The sequence below is a fragment of the Ylistrum balloti genome, unplaced genomic scaffold (assembly GCF_031769215.1).
Source record: "Ylistrum balloti isolate Yb309-2 unplaced genomic scaffold, AGI_CSIRO_Ybal_v1 Utg369658, whole genome shotgun sequence".
NCBI classification, from domain to species: Eukaryota; Metazoa; Mollusca; class Bivalvia; order Pectinida; family Pectinidae; genus Ylistrum; species Ylistrum balloti.
In genome coordinates, this window is record NW_026781910.1 from 769398 (window position 1) to 788893 (window position 19496).

Sequence of the window (19496 nt, forward strand, 5' to 3'; positions counted from 1 at the left end):
TTGATCCCCTACTCTCTCTACCCCTCTACTCTGAACTGATAACATGATTTCTCTTGTTTTTCGATATCCATATGACGTTATTTCTTTAAACATTGATAAATGCTTACAGTGCTGTTAAGTAGAATCACATCAAGGAGACAGATTTATATACGTGTTCATCACTTGTTTCTGAATCCTTTTCTTTTGTATACCTAAGTACTCTGTAATATGTTATGTAATAAGAAAGAAATAAAGTTTAAACTAAATTCGAGCTCGGTATTGAATTTGCGAAGGCTTAAACACATTTAAAATCCGCTGTAAATAACTAATCTTTTCTGATAATATTTGTATGCATATAAAATAGGTGTGTAAATTCTTCTTTCAGCATGAATGACGTCATACTTTTAAATTATATCATATTACACAGAAAAGTCCTGTATTCCGACGTAATTAAGTATCAAATAATATTAGATAACATTTAATCGAAATGAGGTCAAAGACAATCTGAGTAAAGGTATTAGTTTCTTGTCTTCTTACCTCCATCTTGAATCTTGTAATCTAGTTTTGTTAACAAGTATCATAATATGTAGTTGCATATCAATTACATTTTCAAAAATAAAGAAAAAATGTGAAATTATTGGATTCTTTTAAATGAACTTCACATTTCCTTTTCTTGCATCATACCGATCGAAGAGAATACTTTATCTTGCAAATATCTAATTTCTTCATACAATATTTGCATGTAGATTTTTATTTATACAGTCGACTGACTCTAGAACCTTAATACGTGTGTGGGCTCTTTATCAGTATAATAGAATAAGGAGGACGTTTTTAAAGACGTTCTTCAGCTTGTTTAGTGCTCCTTAGATGTTCCCCAAAACGGCGTTGAGTTGTAGATGTCACCAATGTAGTATGAGAGTCGTATATTTGTTTCTAGACACATCGTCTATTCTTGAGACTGTAGACTGAGAGGTGTGTTTGTGAAGGACGGGGTATTGAGAAGATAAACTGGAATATCAAAAAAAAATATAAAATGTAATTGTTAATAGTGAAATTTGTCACTCAAGTGTAGAACATAATTTGTGTTACATATTCTGGTGGCAGCGGTGGGATCATTCTAAGGAGAAGGACTCGGTTATCAAAGATATAAAGCTTATTAGAACTGTTCAATATGTCGACGCCTGAAGAAACGGAAACTGCGAAGATGACAGAAGCACAAACAAAGCTGGAAATAAGAAGACTCGAAATTCAAGCAGAGAAAGAGGAAAAAAATAGAAAAAGAAAAACTTCAAGCAGAGAAAGAGGAAAAAGAACGCCAAATGAACTTAGAAAAAGAAAAACTTCAAGCAGAAAAAGAGGGAAAAGAACGCCAAATGAATTTCGAAAGAGAAAAACTTCAAGCAGAGAAAGAGGAAAAAGAACGCCAAATGAATTTCGAAAGAGAGGATGGACGCCGAAGAAAAGGAAAGAGAACATCAAAGGAAAGTGAAAGAATTGGAATTAGAGATTGAAAAAGCAAAACTTCAAAAGGAACGAAGTGACACAAATTCTAACCCTGTGCCGTTTAGACTGAAACTGCAACCTTACATTCATGCTGAATGTGAGGATATAGTGACATTCTTATCAGAGTTTACTGCTTTATCAACACAGGCTGGATGGACAGAAGAAGTAAAAATGCTACAGCTGAGAGCCTTGTTAACAGGTGAGGCCAGAGAGGTAGCTATTCAAGCACATGGGTCATTTGAAGAACTTTGTAAAGCCCTAATGGACAGGTACGGGAAAAGGCCCTACCAATATTTCAAGCTATTACAGACAGCCCAAAGGGAACCTAAGGAAACATACAGAGGACTTATGGCAAGAATTGAACAATATCTTACTAGATTTGTGGACTCAGTAGAGGATGTCATGGAAAAATTCAAAGAGGAATATTTTCTTAGTGCATTGCCAGTGTCACAAGCACAATGGATACACCGTAACAAAGGGTCAAGCAGTGTGGTTGAAGCCGCAGAGGATTATATTCTACCTGAACGGAATATAAACAAATCAACGCAAGGTAAAAGTATAAATGGAAAAACTTTTACCTCTGATCGGGACCAGAGAAAGGAGCAATCGACAGAGCAATTGAAAAGTGTGCAGTGTTACAAACAGAGAAGGTAAAAATTTTAGTGCGACAATACACGGGAGGACTTATCCATGTCCCAGGAGAGGTCAATGGCCGTGATATTAGTTTCGTGAAAGACACTGGGTCAGCGATGACCTTGATTAGGGAAGACCTGGTGGACCCAAGTTGTGTATTGGAGGGTCAGCGGGAGACGCTGTGTACAGCGACTGGACAGCCGTTTTCAGCCAAACTGGCTATCGTTGATATGGACACGCCATATTATAAGGGACATGCTCAGGTCGGATTAGTGCCTGACCTTGTCGCTGAAGCCCTGTTGGGGGTAGACATCATAGAGAGACAATCAAAGGCTGTGAATGTTGTTACGCGTGCACAACATCGTAATAACATTGCTGAAGAAAGGCTAGCTGAGGACAAGGAAAAGGAATGCCATGTAAAAGTTGGAATGGACCCCGACACGGACCAAGTGGATGCCAGTAAGGGAAGTGATGTTGGACAGGCGAACGATGTGGACCTGGACCATGGCGATGGCGTTGGTGAGGACATTGACAACATCAGTGAGACTGTATCCCACAGCAATGGGGATGATACAGTTAACATCACAACAGAGGAACCGCTTGAACTTTCTGCTGTAAATGCTGAAGTGCTTAGTAAGCTTCAGCAGGAAGATCCAACTTTAGCCAACATTCGGAGAAAAGCTGCAAGTTCAGAGGAATCTGTGCAGGAAGATAGGAATGCCCTGTACTGGGAAAATGGGATTCTCCGTAGGAAATGGGAGTCTAGTGATGGAGCCCAACATGGAGTCCAGGTAGTACTACCAGAGGCACTACGTCTCAATATCATTAAATTGGGACATGATGGACCACTTGCGGGACATTTAGGGATAGAAAAGACCAAAGAGCGTGTCGTTAATTCGTTCTATTGGCCAGGGATTTTTAAGGACATACAGGAATACTGTAGTACTTGTAACGTATGTCAAAAGACCGCCAGAAGACGTGGTGACGAGAAAGCTCCATTAGGACAACCACCGATCATTAGTGAGCCATTTTACAAAATATCTATGGATGTTGTTGGGCCACTGTCTCGAACAAAGAAGGGGAACAGGTTTATTCTTACCGTTATGGATGACGCAACAAGGTACCCAGAAGCTTTTGCATTAAAGAATGTGGACGCAGAAACCATAGCTAACACATTGGTGGAACTGTTCAGTAGGGTAGGAGTGCCTCGTGTTATTCTGACAGACCAGGGCACAAATTTCACCTCAAAAATGATACAAGAACTCTACCGTGTGATGGGAATCAAGGGCATAACAACATCGCCATACCACCCACAGGCTAATGGGAAGGTAGAAAGATTTAACGCAACTCTCAAAGCTGTGTTAAAGAAACTCTGCACGTCAAATCAGGAAGCCTGGGACGAGCTGTTGCCATATGCATTGTTTGCATATAGGGAAGTACCCCATGAGGAAACGGGATTCTCACCATTTGAGATGCTATATGGATGGCCGGTCAGAGGACCATTACAGATTTTAGAGCAAGCCATGACAGGTGAAGGAGAGCTTAGAAAATCTGTCATTGACCATGTTGTTCAGATGAGAGAAAAGCTCGCAATGGTTAGAGAAACAGTACAGGAAAACCTGACAATCAAACGGCAAAAGATCAAAGAGTGGTACGACAGGAGCGCCACAAAACGGGAACTTCGACCTGGGGACGAGGTTCTACTATTACTACCATCAGACACATCAAAAATGGTCGCCCAATGGAAAGGACCATATAGGGTCATAAGGAAAGTCAACGACGTCAACTATGAGGTCAGTGTTGGAGGACGTCGTAAACGAGTTGTTTATCATATCAACCTACTACGGAAGTACAATAGAGCTGTCCAAAACGTCATGTTTGTCGAAAAGGTTGACATCGCCTATTCTGATTTTGACGGTTCTAATTCAACATTGGAGGTAACACTGGATGTTACACTTGGCAAAATGTTAGATAAGTCACAGCGCCAAGAAATACGTCAGCTTTGTCAAGAATACAGTGATGTCATAAATCCTAATCCAGGAAAAACATCGTTAGTTACGCACAGCCTGAGGACAACGTGTGAGAAACCAATCCGACAACAGCCATACAGAATTCCTCGAGCCAAAAAACAAGAGGTGAAGAAAACGTTGGATGAAATGATAGTTTTGGTGGAAAAGAAGGATACTACAACTCAGCTATGTGTGGATTACAGGAAACTCAACGACGTAACTGTATGTGACGGGTACCCAATACCCAGGGTGGACGAGATATTTGAAAAGCTAGGCAAAGCTCAATACCTCAGCACTATGGACCTAGCAAAGGGATACTGGCAGATACCTCTGTCTCCAGATTCACAGGAAAAGTCAGCTTTCGTAACTGAATTTGGACACTTCCAATTCAAGGTAATGCCTTTTGGTATGAAAACAGCGCCTGCTACATTTGCAAGAATGATGGACAGACTGTTAGCAGGAGTAGAACATGTGGTCGCTTACTTTGATGATATAGTGGTATACAGCGACACATGGAAGGAACACCTTGAACATATCAAGACTGTATTGGACAAACTTCGGGAAAGTGGATTAACAGTAAAGCCATCAAAATGTCAATTTGGTGAAGAGGAACTTTACTGTCTGGGACACATTGTCGGGAAAGGAAAGCTTAAACCAGATAGTCGGAAGGTTCAAGCCATGGTTGACTTCCCCCTCCCACAAACCAAAAAAGGGATTAGGTCATTTCTAGGTATATTATTATGTTTCACTGGTTATTATAAGGAAAGACAAACCAAGGCAACCCAAATGAATGGATGACACTGTAAATGCATTCAACCAACTTGACCAAGGCAGGATAGCAAATATTTTAAAGAGCGTCATTCAGATGATGCCAGCAACGTGGCTATTGGAGCGGTCTTAAGTCAGAATATCAACAATAAGGAACACCCTATTGCGTACATCAGCAGAAAGTTACTGCCGCGGGAACAAAATTACTCTACAGTGGAGAAGGAATGTTTAGCTATCGTTTGGAGTGTTGAGTCATTCTCCTATTATATTAGTGGTGTTCACTTTACCATTTTGACTGACCACAATCCACTTAAATGGCTTGATAGGACCAAGCAAAAGAATCAGAGACTGTTAAGATGGGCACTGGCATTACAACAGTTTCATTATACAATCAGATATCGAAGGGGCCAGGAAAATGCCAATGCGGATGGACTATCCACAATTGAATAAATAGTGTATATATTTTAAAAAAAAGGAGACGAACACTGACTCTGGATGTATCATCAATTGTGAACATGTGATAAGGTTGTGATGTGTATACCTTAAGAACAAACAGTGACAGTCTAACAGAAGTACCTTATCCAAGGAAGTTAACAGTATATTGTAGAATTTAGAATTAACTGTTGTTCAAGTAAACTTACCAGTGTTTGTGTACATACTAAATATTATCTCAGCCTGAGTATCATGAGCAGTTTGCTATCTATGAACTTTTAGACCGTAAAAGTTTTCTTAGGCAGGGGGATGTTAATAGTGAAATTTGTCACTCAAGTGTAGAACATAATTTGTGTTAAATCTTAATGTGACTGGCTGGCTTATCAGACAGATAGTTTAATTGCGGTCACCTTAGTGTCAGAATCATGCCGTGAAACATTGGCTGGACATGCTCTCCACCATGGAGACATCAACTGGTCACGGTTTAATTGTAGATCAGTAGAAGACACTTTCCCTATCAGAATTAGATTATAATTGCTTTAGGATAAACTGTAAGATCACAGCAAATAGAGTCAGTCCTGGTGTGGCCGGGGAAGGAGTAACTTGTTAAGCTCGATACTCAGGCCATACATGTTATCATTGTTGTAACTTGTGTTAATACTCAACATTTGTACTTGAGAACGGTTGTTGCTGGTCTTTTGTATAACATAAGGATAGTACAACATAGCGGGGTAACAGTAATCATCGCTGTTTGGGGAAGCAAGGACATTTCTATGTTATCATACAACCAGGTGAAAACCCTTTCGGTGACGTTTCAGTAACGATCTGGATAAGGGACCGATGAAGAACGTCTGACGAGATGCTCAGTCCTGGTGTATATAAATGATGGACATAGTTCATATATCAGTATGTCTATAAATGAAACTGAAGGAATTCACAAGGTCTTTGAAACGTGTCTTGATAAGGTCTTTCAACATCGTATGAAAATTCTTTCAAGATCGTATGACAAAGCCAAGACCGCCAAAAGAAGGACGCATTATTATGAGAAGATACATAGTGTTATCATAGAATCAATTTGAATTATGTTTTTTCAATTTGATGTTTGATGTTCCGAAGGTTATTATTGTAGTTATATTCCAAAGAAGCAAATACGTTTTAATGTCAACATTCCATTTACCATGCAGTCATAATGATTATAAGACTTGTTTGCAAATGCCATCTATCACGAAGTTGATACGAAAAGTTTCTGACTAGAAATTGAGATATCTGTAAAACATTTCAGAAATCTGCGAATTTGATGTGTGTAAGTAATATTATATTGTACTCTCGTCATGACAAAACTGAGTGACAGAATAAGATCAAATAAAACATGAGAACTATGCATTTTATATATACAGTAGCTTCAATACACAATGGCACTAACATGAAATGTAACAAGTGATATATTACTTTGACAATAACCCGCCATTATACATAACATTGACAAGTGATGATATCGATTTACACATGTATTTGCATTTTCTTGCAATGGCAAATCTCTCTTGATTAAATAGTTGATGAAGTACTTAATTAATGTTAAACACAGCAATACACACTCACATAACGTCTCTCTCTTCTCCCATTTCTCTTTATCCATATGCCCATTCATGACGATTCATGTTCCAGGTTATAACACTTATATTGTCAACGAATATGATTGATTAAAATGCAGAATGAAGGAATTAAACATAATTAAAAATAATAATAATAATAAAATATTTAAAATGAAATGACAATCATTATACCATCTTAATCAATATGTACAATTTGTCCGATTCCGACAGGAGTTTAAATTGTTGTTAATTCTGGTTAATGACAAAATTTCTGAATCACACTAATCTAACGCACCTTATATACTAACATACGCTTTTACATGATTGAACACTTGGACGAGAATCTCCTATGCCTTATTTTCCACTTCCGCTCGTATTCCTCAACATCACGAATGTACGATAGCGGCGGCCATTGATTCGCTTCAATAAAGGTTCTATTTTCTTCGTTCAGCGACGATAATTCCACCCGATTCTTGAATGCTGTATAGTTTGTAGAAATGAAATGAAGACACCATCTGGACAGCTGTTCTGCATTGTAATCCTGTCAAAATACATACAAATATTGATATTTAAACAGAATTACCGCGGGACTTTTTTCAATGATAGGTTTCATTAATGTATATACCAGATCTTTCATTTTCATAACAAATCGTATAATCGAAATTAGTGCATTTAATGAATAAAATAGAGGAGGAAAATTCTATATGATCATGCCTTTTAAAGGAAATATTTTACAGCTAACTACATATATCATCATATCTTTACCTGTGATGACTGTAAAAGTCCGATGACATCGATGTCTGCTTTTTCTATAGTCTTTATCACACTTTTGTTGACTTCCTTAGTTATATGTAATTCACACAGATTCGTGAGACGTTTAAGACCGTATTTATCCGCCAGAACAATGAGTGATATCACATCAGTCTGTTCAATAGGTGCCTGGTCGGTGTAGAGATATTCCAAAAGAGCCAAGAAACATTCCGACGTTGTAGCTTGGATATCAATCTACACCATTAAAACAACAAAATGTATTAGAAACATTTACTGTATTAACATGCTCAAACATTTATATGCAGTTATAAGCATTTTAACTGTACGACTTTGAGGTTTTGATGTCAATTACACCTACCTCGAGTAAGCTTGATTGGTCTTTCACACAGCTATCTTGAATCGTAACCGCCATGTTTTTGCATCTGGCAGTTAAGACACTTTTATGAGCATAAATGTTTCTTCCTGAAAGAAACAAGTGTCATTTATGATAATTCATTTTCACACTATGTAATATATGATATTGCTTTGTTCCTTCTCGATTGATTTAAAATTGTTATTTCCAAAGCTAAGTTCAGCAGCCAGGTAATAAGTAACAGTACAGAAATAGACAAAAACACGAAGATGGATCTCTTTTCAAATGCTTGTCGATTTCTGGGAAAATAAAAGATCAGAATAAGCATGAAGCAATTTGACGGATTTCTTAAAAATCATTAACTTGGTATTAAAATTGAAGGGTTGCCACTTAAAGACTGCTAAACTCAAAGCGTTTGGAAGCAAGGTATTATTTCTTACCTTCAGTACGTTTTCGTAACAGCGTGATATACAAACAGCTGCAGTAGAATTGAGCATTTGTTAGGCAATACTCTTATTATTTAATCAGATAATATATGTAATAGCTTCTCATGTATATACACTTTACTCTATGAAGCCATTCACAATAACTGAAGCTCACCTTCCACATTAAACGTGACGTCAGCCGTTTCAGGTGTGTTGAAATACAGATCCTTCATATTCCGTCTTGTTTCGTCAGTCATGGAGGTACCTATACTTGGATTAAGAAATGCCTGACCAGCGAGACAATTTTGACAAATCTCCGTCAGTTTCGGCAATTCAAAAGTGGCAGCTAGATTAATGATGTCATCAAGTTCTTCCGGGTCAATTTGATCCTGGTCGTTAGCTAGAGTGGGAACACCTGAGGAAACGCGATATATCGGTATGTATTTGTATTCCAGCACCTATTACTATTTATTATGATTTTCCCGTTACTAACATGTACGTATTGTTTGGAAGGCAAGTCAAATTTTCCCATGAACGAACAGCAAATATATCGATTCGTCTAATTCTTTAAGTAATTTTAATGCCCACGTTCTCTAACAGTGTTGTTTACCTTTCTTAAATAGTAAATATTTCGTGTTATGATAACAAGATATAAATTACAAGTATGAATAAAACTTACCAGAGTACAGAAATTGCAGAATTTTGACGAATGTTTTGGGTTTGATATCTGGACTAAGTTCAACCACTGTATGACGATGACCTTTACGTTGGGTATCCTTTGTTAACTCGTCCTTGCCATATACAGCTACTATTCCCGCTATTTGTTCAGAGTTCATTTCATACATAGTGAAGTTACTCGCGGACTTCGTTCTCTTCCTCTGAAGAGTTAAACGAAAAAGAAAGAGTTTTAAAACGTTTGGAACAACACGAATATGAAACACTGAATAAAATTCTTCATAAGGAGAAATTCTTCTTATCCTCAAATCTTTCAAAAGATACAATGACTCGCAAAACAATATATCCAATATTTCACTAACAATAATCAAGTTACCATATGTGACCTCATCATTCCAAAGACTCGTCTGAAGTATGTGGAAGATGAACACAAAACTATCGTATGTGCGTCAAGGTTGAGCTGTCCTCTCAATATGAATGTAACGTCTGCATGAACAGGGTTTTCGTGCATAGCCAGCCAATCGTCTGCAAACCTTGATGTTTCAACTTCAATTTTCGGGGCCATACCTAGAACATATTAGGAATAGATCAAACAAATTTGTGTATGTATATTGTATAACGATTCGTATATTTATACAATATACATACACAAATTCGTTTGATAACAGATTGCGATTTGTTATATTATTTCCCTACTAAAGAAATGAAGAGTAAAAAAGGTCAATGACATTATGTAATTTTACCTTCCTAATTAATGCAATTGAAAATGAAAAAAATCTAGTATTTCGACAAGCTACCATCAAGATGTACATCTACAACTACAGTCTACACTTTTCTGTTTCGTTCTAAATGTGCTAAATGCAGAATCGAGCTACACCTACATGTTAAGTTTCGATCTTATAAATGACCTATAATATTTACTTTGCTCTAAACTGATTATCTACTTGTGTCTACTATCTGCTGTATGTGGCTCTAAATTTGCGTTAAAAAGTTCCAACATTTTCTGTACATTCTTCTACATCAAAATAAGTAAATTTCACATCTAAATAAATTATTAAATGGATAAAGCGGAGGAAAGTCAATGCATATATGAAAAATGTAAGCCAAATAATGAATTAAACTACGTTATTAGTTCTTTCCGCCTTCCAGGACTCCTAATTGATACACTAACAAAACCACGCTCGTGTTAACTTGCCTGCGGAAGGCATTACAGGAGGAGGGGGTATCCGTTTTCTATTGCCACAAGAGAACCATGGTTGAATCGTTGTTGTTGTCGCCTTAAGCAACGCTTCCCTGATCTAAAACATAATACCGCGATTGACAATAAACGAACACATCATATCTACATTAGTATATAATCATATATCACTTGTTACGTATGTGCTTTACTAAATCACTATGAAGGTTACTTGTCTGTGGAATAATATTGCTCACCGTATTCGAGGATTGAATAAAATTGAATAGATACAGGAATATATGAACTATCACAATAAGCGGGTGCATCGTTATCTGACATTCGTAAGGTGTCCGAAATTGCATCTTTCACACAATTACCTTCGCCTAATACTGATTTGATTTGGTATAGAGCAAAGGAATAAGTAATCTACCAAAACATGAGCTTCGTGATATTATTGACAGAACAAGACTCACTGCTGTATGGAAACCGTCTTTTACTCCTTGTTGTGTTCGTGCACTAGTTTCTATGTAGCATAATCCTAAATCACTGGCGAACTTTGACCCTTCTTCACGCGTCACCAAATCAGCTGTTGGTTTATCTCTCAAATCTATAAGATAGACAAGAATTATTCTAGCATTTTTCAACTGTTCCTAGAAAAAGTGGCTTGTATCTTTACACTTAATTCATTGTGTGATATAACAAGATTTACTCTAAATATTTATCTTCACTCAGAGTAAGGGCAGAAAAAGCAAAAATAACAAATCCTTCTATTCTACATATCTTAAAACTGTTGAAATTCTTACCTACTTTGCAGGCAGCGAGTACAATTGGCGTATTAGGACAAAACCGTCTTAGCTCTGGAACCCACTTAACCTTCACATTAGCAAGAGATTCTCTGTTGTCAATGGAAAAACAGACAAGGAATACATCTGTAAGAGGATAGGACAGCGGCCTCAGAAAGTTCTGCTCCTCCGACTGAAATATCAGATTTAACACATCACTGAGTACAGTAACTAATGATTTATCATAGAAGAGAACGACTTCTTCCCTGAAATTAATAAAGAGGTCATTATGATAACACCTGTGTTGGCCCTCAAGATAATATTTAAGCTAACGCAACGGCTGATGTTGACAGAAAAATCCGTTTAGTGTAAATTTGCTTCTCGTTATTTTTAAATTATGATGTTAGTAGAAACCTGACTTGACTTGATTTGAATCTATTATCGCTACACTGATAGAATAATAATAAAAAACGGGGAGTAACTCTGCTACATCTGATAAAATTAATTAACATGCTTGAAGACTGATATTCATCGTTTTGAAATATGAAAATGTGATTGGCTTACAGTTCCATGTGTATCCCACAAACACACACTGACAGGTGTTCCGCAGACCATGTCATCTTCAACGTAATTTTCAAACACTGTAGGAACGTATGTCTCGGGGAATGTATTCTTTGCATAGGCAATGAATAGACAAGTCTTCCCCGTGGCTTGATCTCCAACCGTGACAAGCTTTAGATCATATGGCATTGCACCTATTCACGTTCAAGACAAAAATTACGGTTACCAACGTATTGTTATTATTTTTAATAAACGATTTATCATTATTAATTCATTACTACAAAAAATATGGATTTGATGATAAACCAAAAATATGACGAAGGGAAGAAATTGCAGTATGACGTATGAGGAATTTTCTTAAATTTGATAGTGAGTCTACATATATGATAGATATTAACTACAGATAGATTCTAAAATGTATAAAAATAAAACACTATGCCTACGGTTGCAAACAAAATTCTAAAGTATAACATTAAAACTATACTGTGTAAGGCATGTGCTAACTGCATGCACACTTTGTGAAACGATCATGTCGTCATTATGTTAATGATAATTTCTTTTCTTTCAAATGCAGGTCAAGGTCAAATGGTACCATCAGATTGGAAATTATACATGCTAAATATATAAGCCATAACTTTTTTCGGTTTAATAGTTATGGGCAAGGTTAAAGTTGAAAACAGACAAAACGACAGCATCAACGAACAATATGTCCCCGATCTTTCAATCTGGGGGCATAAAAATCGCTTGCAGCTACATGATAATGTGTTGTGACACAATGAAGATCATTTGTAAACTGATCTGGTTACTTTGATAGAGTTTCTTTACCATTCTAAATATATGTTTATTATTATTATTTTTTTTTTTTTTTTGGGGGGGGGGGGGGGGGGGGGGGGGGGGGGTTGGAGGAGGGGTTAGTGGATTCGGATTCCTTAACATTTCTTCGGAGAACGTGACATTCCTTGGATTGGATTGACCTGGTAAACATGGCGGGTGTCGTCGATGAAGCAGAAAACGCTTACTCTTCCGGAACACTTGGTCTTCTTCTCTTTATACTTTTTCAGAAGTCTCCGTGTATTTTTTTCTTTTGTTCATATTTTGCTTAAGTTTGATTAAATTTGAGTTTGTGGTAAACTTAAAAGATTTTTTGTAAAAAGTCACCCAAACCATAAATTGGCAAAGTTCAATACAAAGTTAAATTTGTTGTTTTCATGCAATGCGTTAGTAAGTAGTATCAAAGACAAAATACACTCTCTCTACAGTTAACGACCGAAATAATATTTAAGTAATGAGAAATCAAACATTGTGTGGCTGGCCTTATAATTTCTTTTTGTACAACAGAAGTTGAACATACAAACAAGCAATAAGAATTCTGAAAAGTGAAAAAATGTGTTAATTTGTTTTTATTTTTTCTAGGGAAAGTCTAAATACCATGCTTAATTTCATACAAAAGTGACTGATTACTGTACTTTGTTTCAAAACACGCCATAAATCAATAAGACGAATTCCAGAACAAGAGTAAAAACTAAACTCCTGTTAGGAGAAACACGAAGTTCTGTGTACAAAATAAAAATCTCCGATAATAAATGCCTCTCAGAGGTCATGCATTACGCATACGTCATTTGCAGCGTACCAGTAGCAAGAAGGACACTGCTACGGAAAACAATTAGGGTTATCAAACTTACCTTTGTGTCTATATTAACAGTAACCGACTCCTGGCACTTTCAGAACTTGTCAAACGGTAAGGAACTATTTACATCGCATTTCACATCCTGTCTCCGGTGTTGTTGATCAAATCTAAAAATAACTCTGCTAGTGTTGTCTATATATGCTGACCAATCAGATCTCTTCATATGAAACGTTGGCGTCTGACGAGACTGAAGGGATGATTTTAAGATGATCGAAATTTTTCCCTACAAATGACCTAATTTTCTGATTTGTGATTAGACGATGGATAAGTAATTTTACATCACAATTTTAGATCGAGGGCAATAACATTGAAGGATGATGTGGAAAGCCGACGAGGCACTCTGTTATTGTTTCTCTCAAACTTTCAAAGTGTGTGATAGACGGCATTATACAGTCAATTTCTAGAGGAATTTAATAAATATTTCAAAGTCTATCTCAGAAAATTTGGAATGTTACAAAAATTGTCAAGCGCTTTATATAAATACACCCTTATTTAGCTTTTTAAAAGTTATACATGTAATTAGAACACCCTTAAACGTATAGTATTAGTTAAAACCTCGTATATTTAAAATGCACTTTAAAGCGACTATAATGTTAAAAAAAACTACGAGAAAACGATATAAAACGTCCTATTTTCCAATAGTATGTTACAAAACTAAGACTTTCTGTTAATTACTAAAATTAAAAGTCACTGCAACCATTTTTATATTCAACAATATTACACATACATGTACGTGTTTTACATATAGGATGGGAAAACATGCTTTGTGCCTATATCAAGTTCTTTCAAAACTGATAAATCTTTTCTGACAATAAAATTTGTATATTTAAAAAAAAAAACCCATTAAAATCAGTAATTTCAAATATATCGCAGCTAAAAAAGGGGATAGCTGATAATAGAAGCTTAAGCAATATTAAGCCAAACCACTAAGATATGTTTATTCTTAAAAGATTCAATCATTGCTATTATTTCTTAGGTTTTTCTTTTTTCAGTTACAGGCTTTGCGCTATCTCTCTTTATTTTTCTAAGCGGTACACTTCTACTGTATGACGTAAATTTTGCCTGTAACTTGTTTTCTAAATTGGTATTGTATTCAAAGGTGCAATTCATTAAATGTTTTTCCTGTAGCCCATTTGGTCAAAAGTGTTTCGTACTATAAGAGAATTAACGTTTTGTTCTTTACAATTCCACATAGATAGATACATTATAGAATAATATATTCCGGGAGGACCAATCCACTCGCTCTTGAAAAATACTGCAGAATTGATGTAAATGAGTTTTCAGTCTGTAAAATGCCTTTACAATATAACAAACATATTTAGTTGTAAACCTGAAGAAGAATTGTAAAAACGCATGAATTAGATATATCTGGAAATAAGCGCCGGTTTGCTAAAATCGAGACGAACGGGAAAAGACATCACACAGGTCTAGATCCCGGACCTGAAAAAATAATTTCACCTCTGTGGAAGTGGATGATGTATTTAACAAATCATAGAAATATGTCTGTCTAATAAAGGCTGATATAACGGCAGCTGTTAGGACAACTTACAACAACTTCGCTGTATAATCATTTGAATTAAGGCTACAAAAGTTACAGAATCGCCCTTTAAAGTCAGAAAATTTTAGTCTGATTTAAAATTTGTGAGGTATTTGAAGAAATCGCCGTTTAAAATTGATCTTTATGTTACCACAAAATGATGAAAGTTTGATTTTTTTCCAACAGGTCCAACACCCCATTCAGGCAGACGTGTGTTACCTCTTACGGAGGATGTTAACGTGGGACGAGCGACGGTTGGTGATCCGGGAAAAGAAAGCTGGAAGAACCGATCACAGTATAACAATGATGTTTATTTACAATGAAACAAATAAACTATATATTTAAAGATGTCACACTCGCTAACTCATACACTCATAAACCAAATAATGATAAGTGTCCCTGTAGCTTCTAGCTCACGAAACAGAACAGTGTTCCTGTCAAACTCAATAGAGTTCCATAGTCTGAATCACCGTGACTCAGTCACCGTCCTCAAGCAGTTCCACGCTTGTATCACCATAATAGGCAACGCACTTATGTCAATGACATGACAGCTGATTAAGTGCTGAATTCAAGTCGCCGACCCTGGCAGTGTAACTTCTAAGTATGCTCCCTCGCTGACCTTGACCCTGAATGAAAGTCGTTACTTCTGGTCGGTCCTGACGCTTGGGTCGCAATGTAAAGGAGAGGCCTGCCTGGTCCTGACTCAATAAATGTTCCAACCCGTCATGTGAAGCTATAATGATTAACACAAATAGTTATAATTTCCACTCACACTTCCATACTATACTAACAAAACACATGGTACAAAATACTTATTATTTACCATAATTATTCAACTTTAGAATGAACCATAATTAGAAAATACTGAAATACGTTCATATTAGCGTCGAAATAATGTGCGGCTCCAAATTACAAACAAAATAAAACAAAATTACGAAATACACCAACTGACACCTCAAGGCTTCCATACTTTTTCCACTCGTTCGCGTACGCACTACGCTCGGCACTAATAAATTGATCAGGGCTTCCATAGATTTTAAAATCGACCCGAAACATGACATAGACTATGCAGTTTCATGTACAACACTCCAATATGTTTATATCATGTGCATATTTAGGAAAACAAACATAATATATTCAATTATAGTACGAAAACAACAAAAATGAAAGTTATCAACATACAAACAATAAACAATGGTCACGGCTGACTGGAGCGCACAGATACTTAGATTGTTTGACCCGATATATGGACTGGTACAAAACAACAATACCAACTAATATAGAAAAGAAAAAGAGATAAAGATTACTTACCACAGTGAGTCCCCTGTGCCTGTCTCACATGACACTAAATGCCGATAAATCCATATCGGGTGCACGGTAACAATGACACAATACCTGTCATGAGAATCTCACCCCGTGCACACCTACCCGTGACGCAATTCCGCCTAGCGGTACCCTACCATTAAGGTGACTTACCCCAAGTGTATACAAAATATACATGCTTACGTGACAGAGGACACGGAACTGACGCCACGACAAATCAGCAAGTATTTGTCCAAATCACGCAAAAAGGGAGGCCCAGCTCCTGCCCCACCACGTCGAACTACATCGTGTAAGGACACACCGGAAAATCCCAAAGATATGGAGAATTAACTGAAAGCAAATTTGATACTGCAGAACGCTAAGATAGAAAGTTCTACCATTGTGGGGAAGTATGATGAAAATGAAACCCTAGAAAGGGACTCCTCTGAAAACACTCCTCTGAAAATGTGCAACGATTGGAGTCTGCCCATTTCATAAGAGGGCGAGGCTTACTAAATGCTGAAAGTGGAAGTGTGATCATGGGTAAATTAGATGTGGATAATGTTACCAAAGTCATCAGTAGTTATGAAACCATTCCAAAGGGGCGTAGAATTGAAGCATACCTTGCATCAATGGAGAGTGGAACTGAGCGAAATCCAGTCCAGGAACTTCCCCAAGTAGAGGACCATGACTCTGGGACAGACACTGCCAGCATTTCCTCATGTCAAGTGCTCCTACCAGAGGCTTCAGCAGCCAAGGTAGTACCCAGCACTGAGGCAAACATCATTAAACCTGAACCCAATGTAAAACCATCAGCTGTTGTTAAATCACAATCACAGCACACAATTGTTGAGAATTCCACTTCTCATCATGGAGCTCTTCTTCAGAGACATAAATCTGATTTGACACATGGAGCCATGTCTGCCACTATTGACCCCATACAACCCAAAAATTATTACCCTAACCCTAAACCAAGGCCCTAAACTGTCTCATATATTCAGAGACCATGGTGAGACCAATAGCCACAAAGGTCATGAGCCATTGTTGTCTATACCTACTTCAGTAAACAAGTCACTGGAAGCCTCTCTTGACCACAGGTATAGTTAGGTATAGGTTGTCTCCCCATTATTTCATTACCAACATGTCTGAAGTGAACATTTACTCTACAGTGCTCTCTACTAGTCTGTCATTCTTTACCTTAATATAATTGAACTTGTTTCAGTAAGTTCAACTTGATAGTGTTATCACCCTCCATTTCTAATTAAAACCATAAACTGCATATTCAGACTCCATTTCTAATCCTTCTAGGATATTTTTGTCCTCAAATGATTTCCATTCTAATCTTCCTGGATTAATTTACCTACATAGTGTTGGATTAAGCTGATTTAAAAGTACTCATCACAGGAAAGTGAATGACTCAAGCCTCAATAATTATTGTCTTCTCAATGTTAATTAAGATACAATGATCTGTTTACTTTGTCTATTCTTAGTTCATCTTTATCACATGGTTGACTGTTCTGAAAATCACTTGTCCACCTGTTCATAAAAAAGTTGTTATAACTATTTCTTAAGCAGTATTCAAGGGGAATAGATCCCCTTGATCCTGAGTTGAGCATTGCCTATTTTTTTTAGACAGATCAGAAAACCAAAATGCCTAATTAATTTTTGACTATTATAATTTTAAATCGCTATTTACTAGAGAAATTGTGGATGGATTTTTCTCAAATTTCCTTTGCAGAACAGGAAATCAGAAAGACCAACATGTGAGTTATGTATTTTCTATTTTGGGGACAGACAGGAAAACAAAAAAATATCTCTCGTTCTAAAATTTAATTTGTCAGTTTCCCTTGTCTTACATAAAACCAATAAAGATCATAAAATGGTTGGCATCAAGATCCCTCGAGGATCTGTTTTATTGTGATGTTTAATAATTGATAATTGTACATAACTGTAATATGTAGTTAATTGCCGTACAATTAGCACTCTTCAGCTTATAACATGTAGTCGTGAGTTATCAAAATCCAACTCTAATTGGAAAAGAATATAAACACTTTTCTGCAACAAAAGCCTTTTTTCAATCTGCCCTTTTGTTTTTAGACATGTTCTTTTCTTTAATTCAACTTCTCACATATGTGCAGCATATTCACACACTCATACATCAGTCATGTGATGAAATCACATTCTCGCAACAGTTATGTGAAATACATTAAGACTCCCTTACAACTAAGTGATGTATTGAGGCACGTAACCTCATTTATCAGTTATGTGAAGCAGTCAGATCCTTACACATCAATTATGTGGTACCAAGTCATATTCTTACAAGTCGAAAGGGCTTCCAGATTGTTATTCTAAATGAATTAAGTACATTAGGTCTTCAAATTAGTCACATTAGCAAAATGGAAATATCTTCTAAAATGAAAATAGTGTGACTCGCTGTATGTAATTAACCTTGACCTTTTATGATGTGATGACTATTGTTTTGAGAAACTCTATTGGTAGACAATATTTTGTACCCTTTTGGTATGTTAAATATTGTTCCAGTTGATGTGACAATAATCATTGTACAGGTGTGTAGAGATCATGTTCCTTTCTTCACACTCCTCTCCATAAAATTAAAATCAACCTATACTTTATGTAATTTACAAGTTCAATAATTAACATAAGCTCTGAACAGCTTCTGCTTTGACAACACTAGGTGAAAATTGTTGTTTTTGGTGTTGAAGGAAAAGTCACTGCTAGGACCAAATTGTGGTCGTTGGTGGGGAGTTAAATGATCCAACAGATATCATGCCCTGCTGCCTGTGAGTATGGTATAGGGAAAAGTGGTCTGAAGATCATGCCTAAATTAGCAAGAACAGCTATGGGATCACCTTTAGTATATGTTGTTTCACAACTAAATAGCAGTTCCTTTCAGCATAAAATGATCTTTCCTTACAATATACCGTTGACAGTTGACCTACATGAAAGATACAGGATAGATTAGTATTACATTTCCTTCCATCCATCCTTCTTTCTCATTTGTTCACATATCAGCATTCCAGGCAATTCTAAAACTGTTTAGCTTATTGGATTTGTCTTTTTAGGTCAACAGCAAGTTATTTTTGGGCACTGTCTTCTGATGTTAATCTATCAGTCACATACTGTCCATAGCAATTGAGATAAAGTGTCTAGCCCTACAGCACAATCAGTACATAACAGACTGATCTGTTTCTCAGTTTCCTGTGAAACACAAACCACCAGGGATAGGGAGTATTGAACCACACACGTCAGATACCTGAGGCTGTGTAAGACAATGCTCTGCAGACTGCATT

General features: G+C 36.6%; 1 protein-coding gene across 1 annotated transcript; it reads right to left on the minus strand.

Moving 5' to 3' along the window:
• Positions 1–6726: 6726 nt before the first annotated feature.
• Positions 6727–13427, minus strand: LOC132557988 (rho-related protein racA-like). The gene is made up of 11 exons (XM_060222522.1): positions 13342–13427; positions 11663–11853; positions 11120–11291; positions 10790–10923; positions 10335–10437; positions 9516–9706; positions 9144–9342; positions 8640–8879; positions 8046–8149; positions 7682–7921; positions 6727–7457 (listed from the first exon to the last, which is right to left on the minus strand). Exons 2-11 carry the CDS (start codon positions 11846–11848, stop codon positions 7233–7235), a joined length of 1794 nt encoding a protein of 597 aa, XP_060078505.1. The 5' UTR covers positions 11849–11853; positions 13342–13427; the 3' UTR covers positions 6727–7232.
• Positions 13428–19496: the final 6069 nt, after the last annotated feature.

Coding starts and splice junctions, on each gene's coding strand:
- LOC132557988 (XM_060222522.1), bottom strand. CDS start 11,848: ATGCCATATGATCTAAAGCTTGTCACGGTTGGAGATCAAGCCACGGGG. Junction 8,150..8,639: donor CGTCACGTTTAATGTGGAAG/GTGAGCTTCAGT, acceptor TGTTTCTTTCAG/GAAGAAACATTTATGCTCAT. Junction 7,922..8,045: donor ACCAATCAAGCTTACTCGAG/GTAGGTGTAATT, acceptor TTAATGGTGTAG/ATTGATATCCAAGCTACAAC.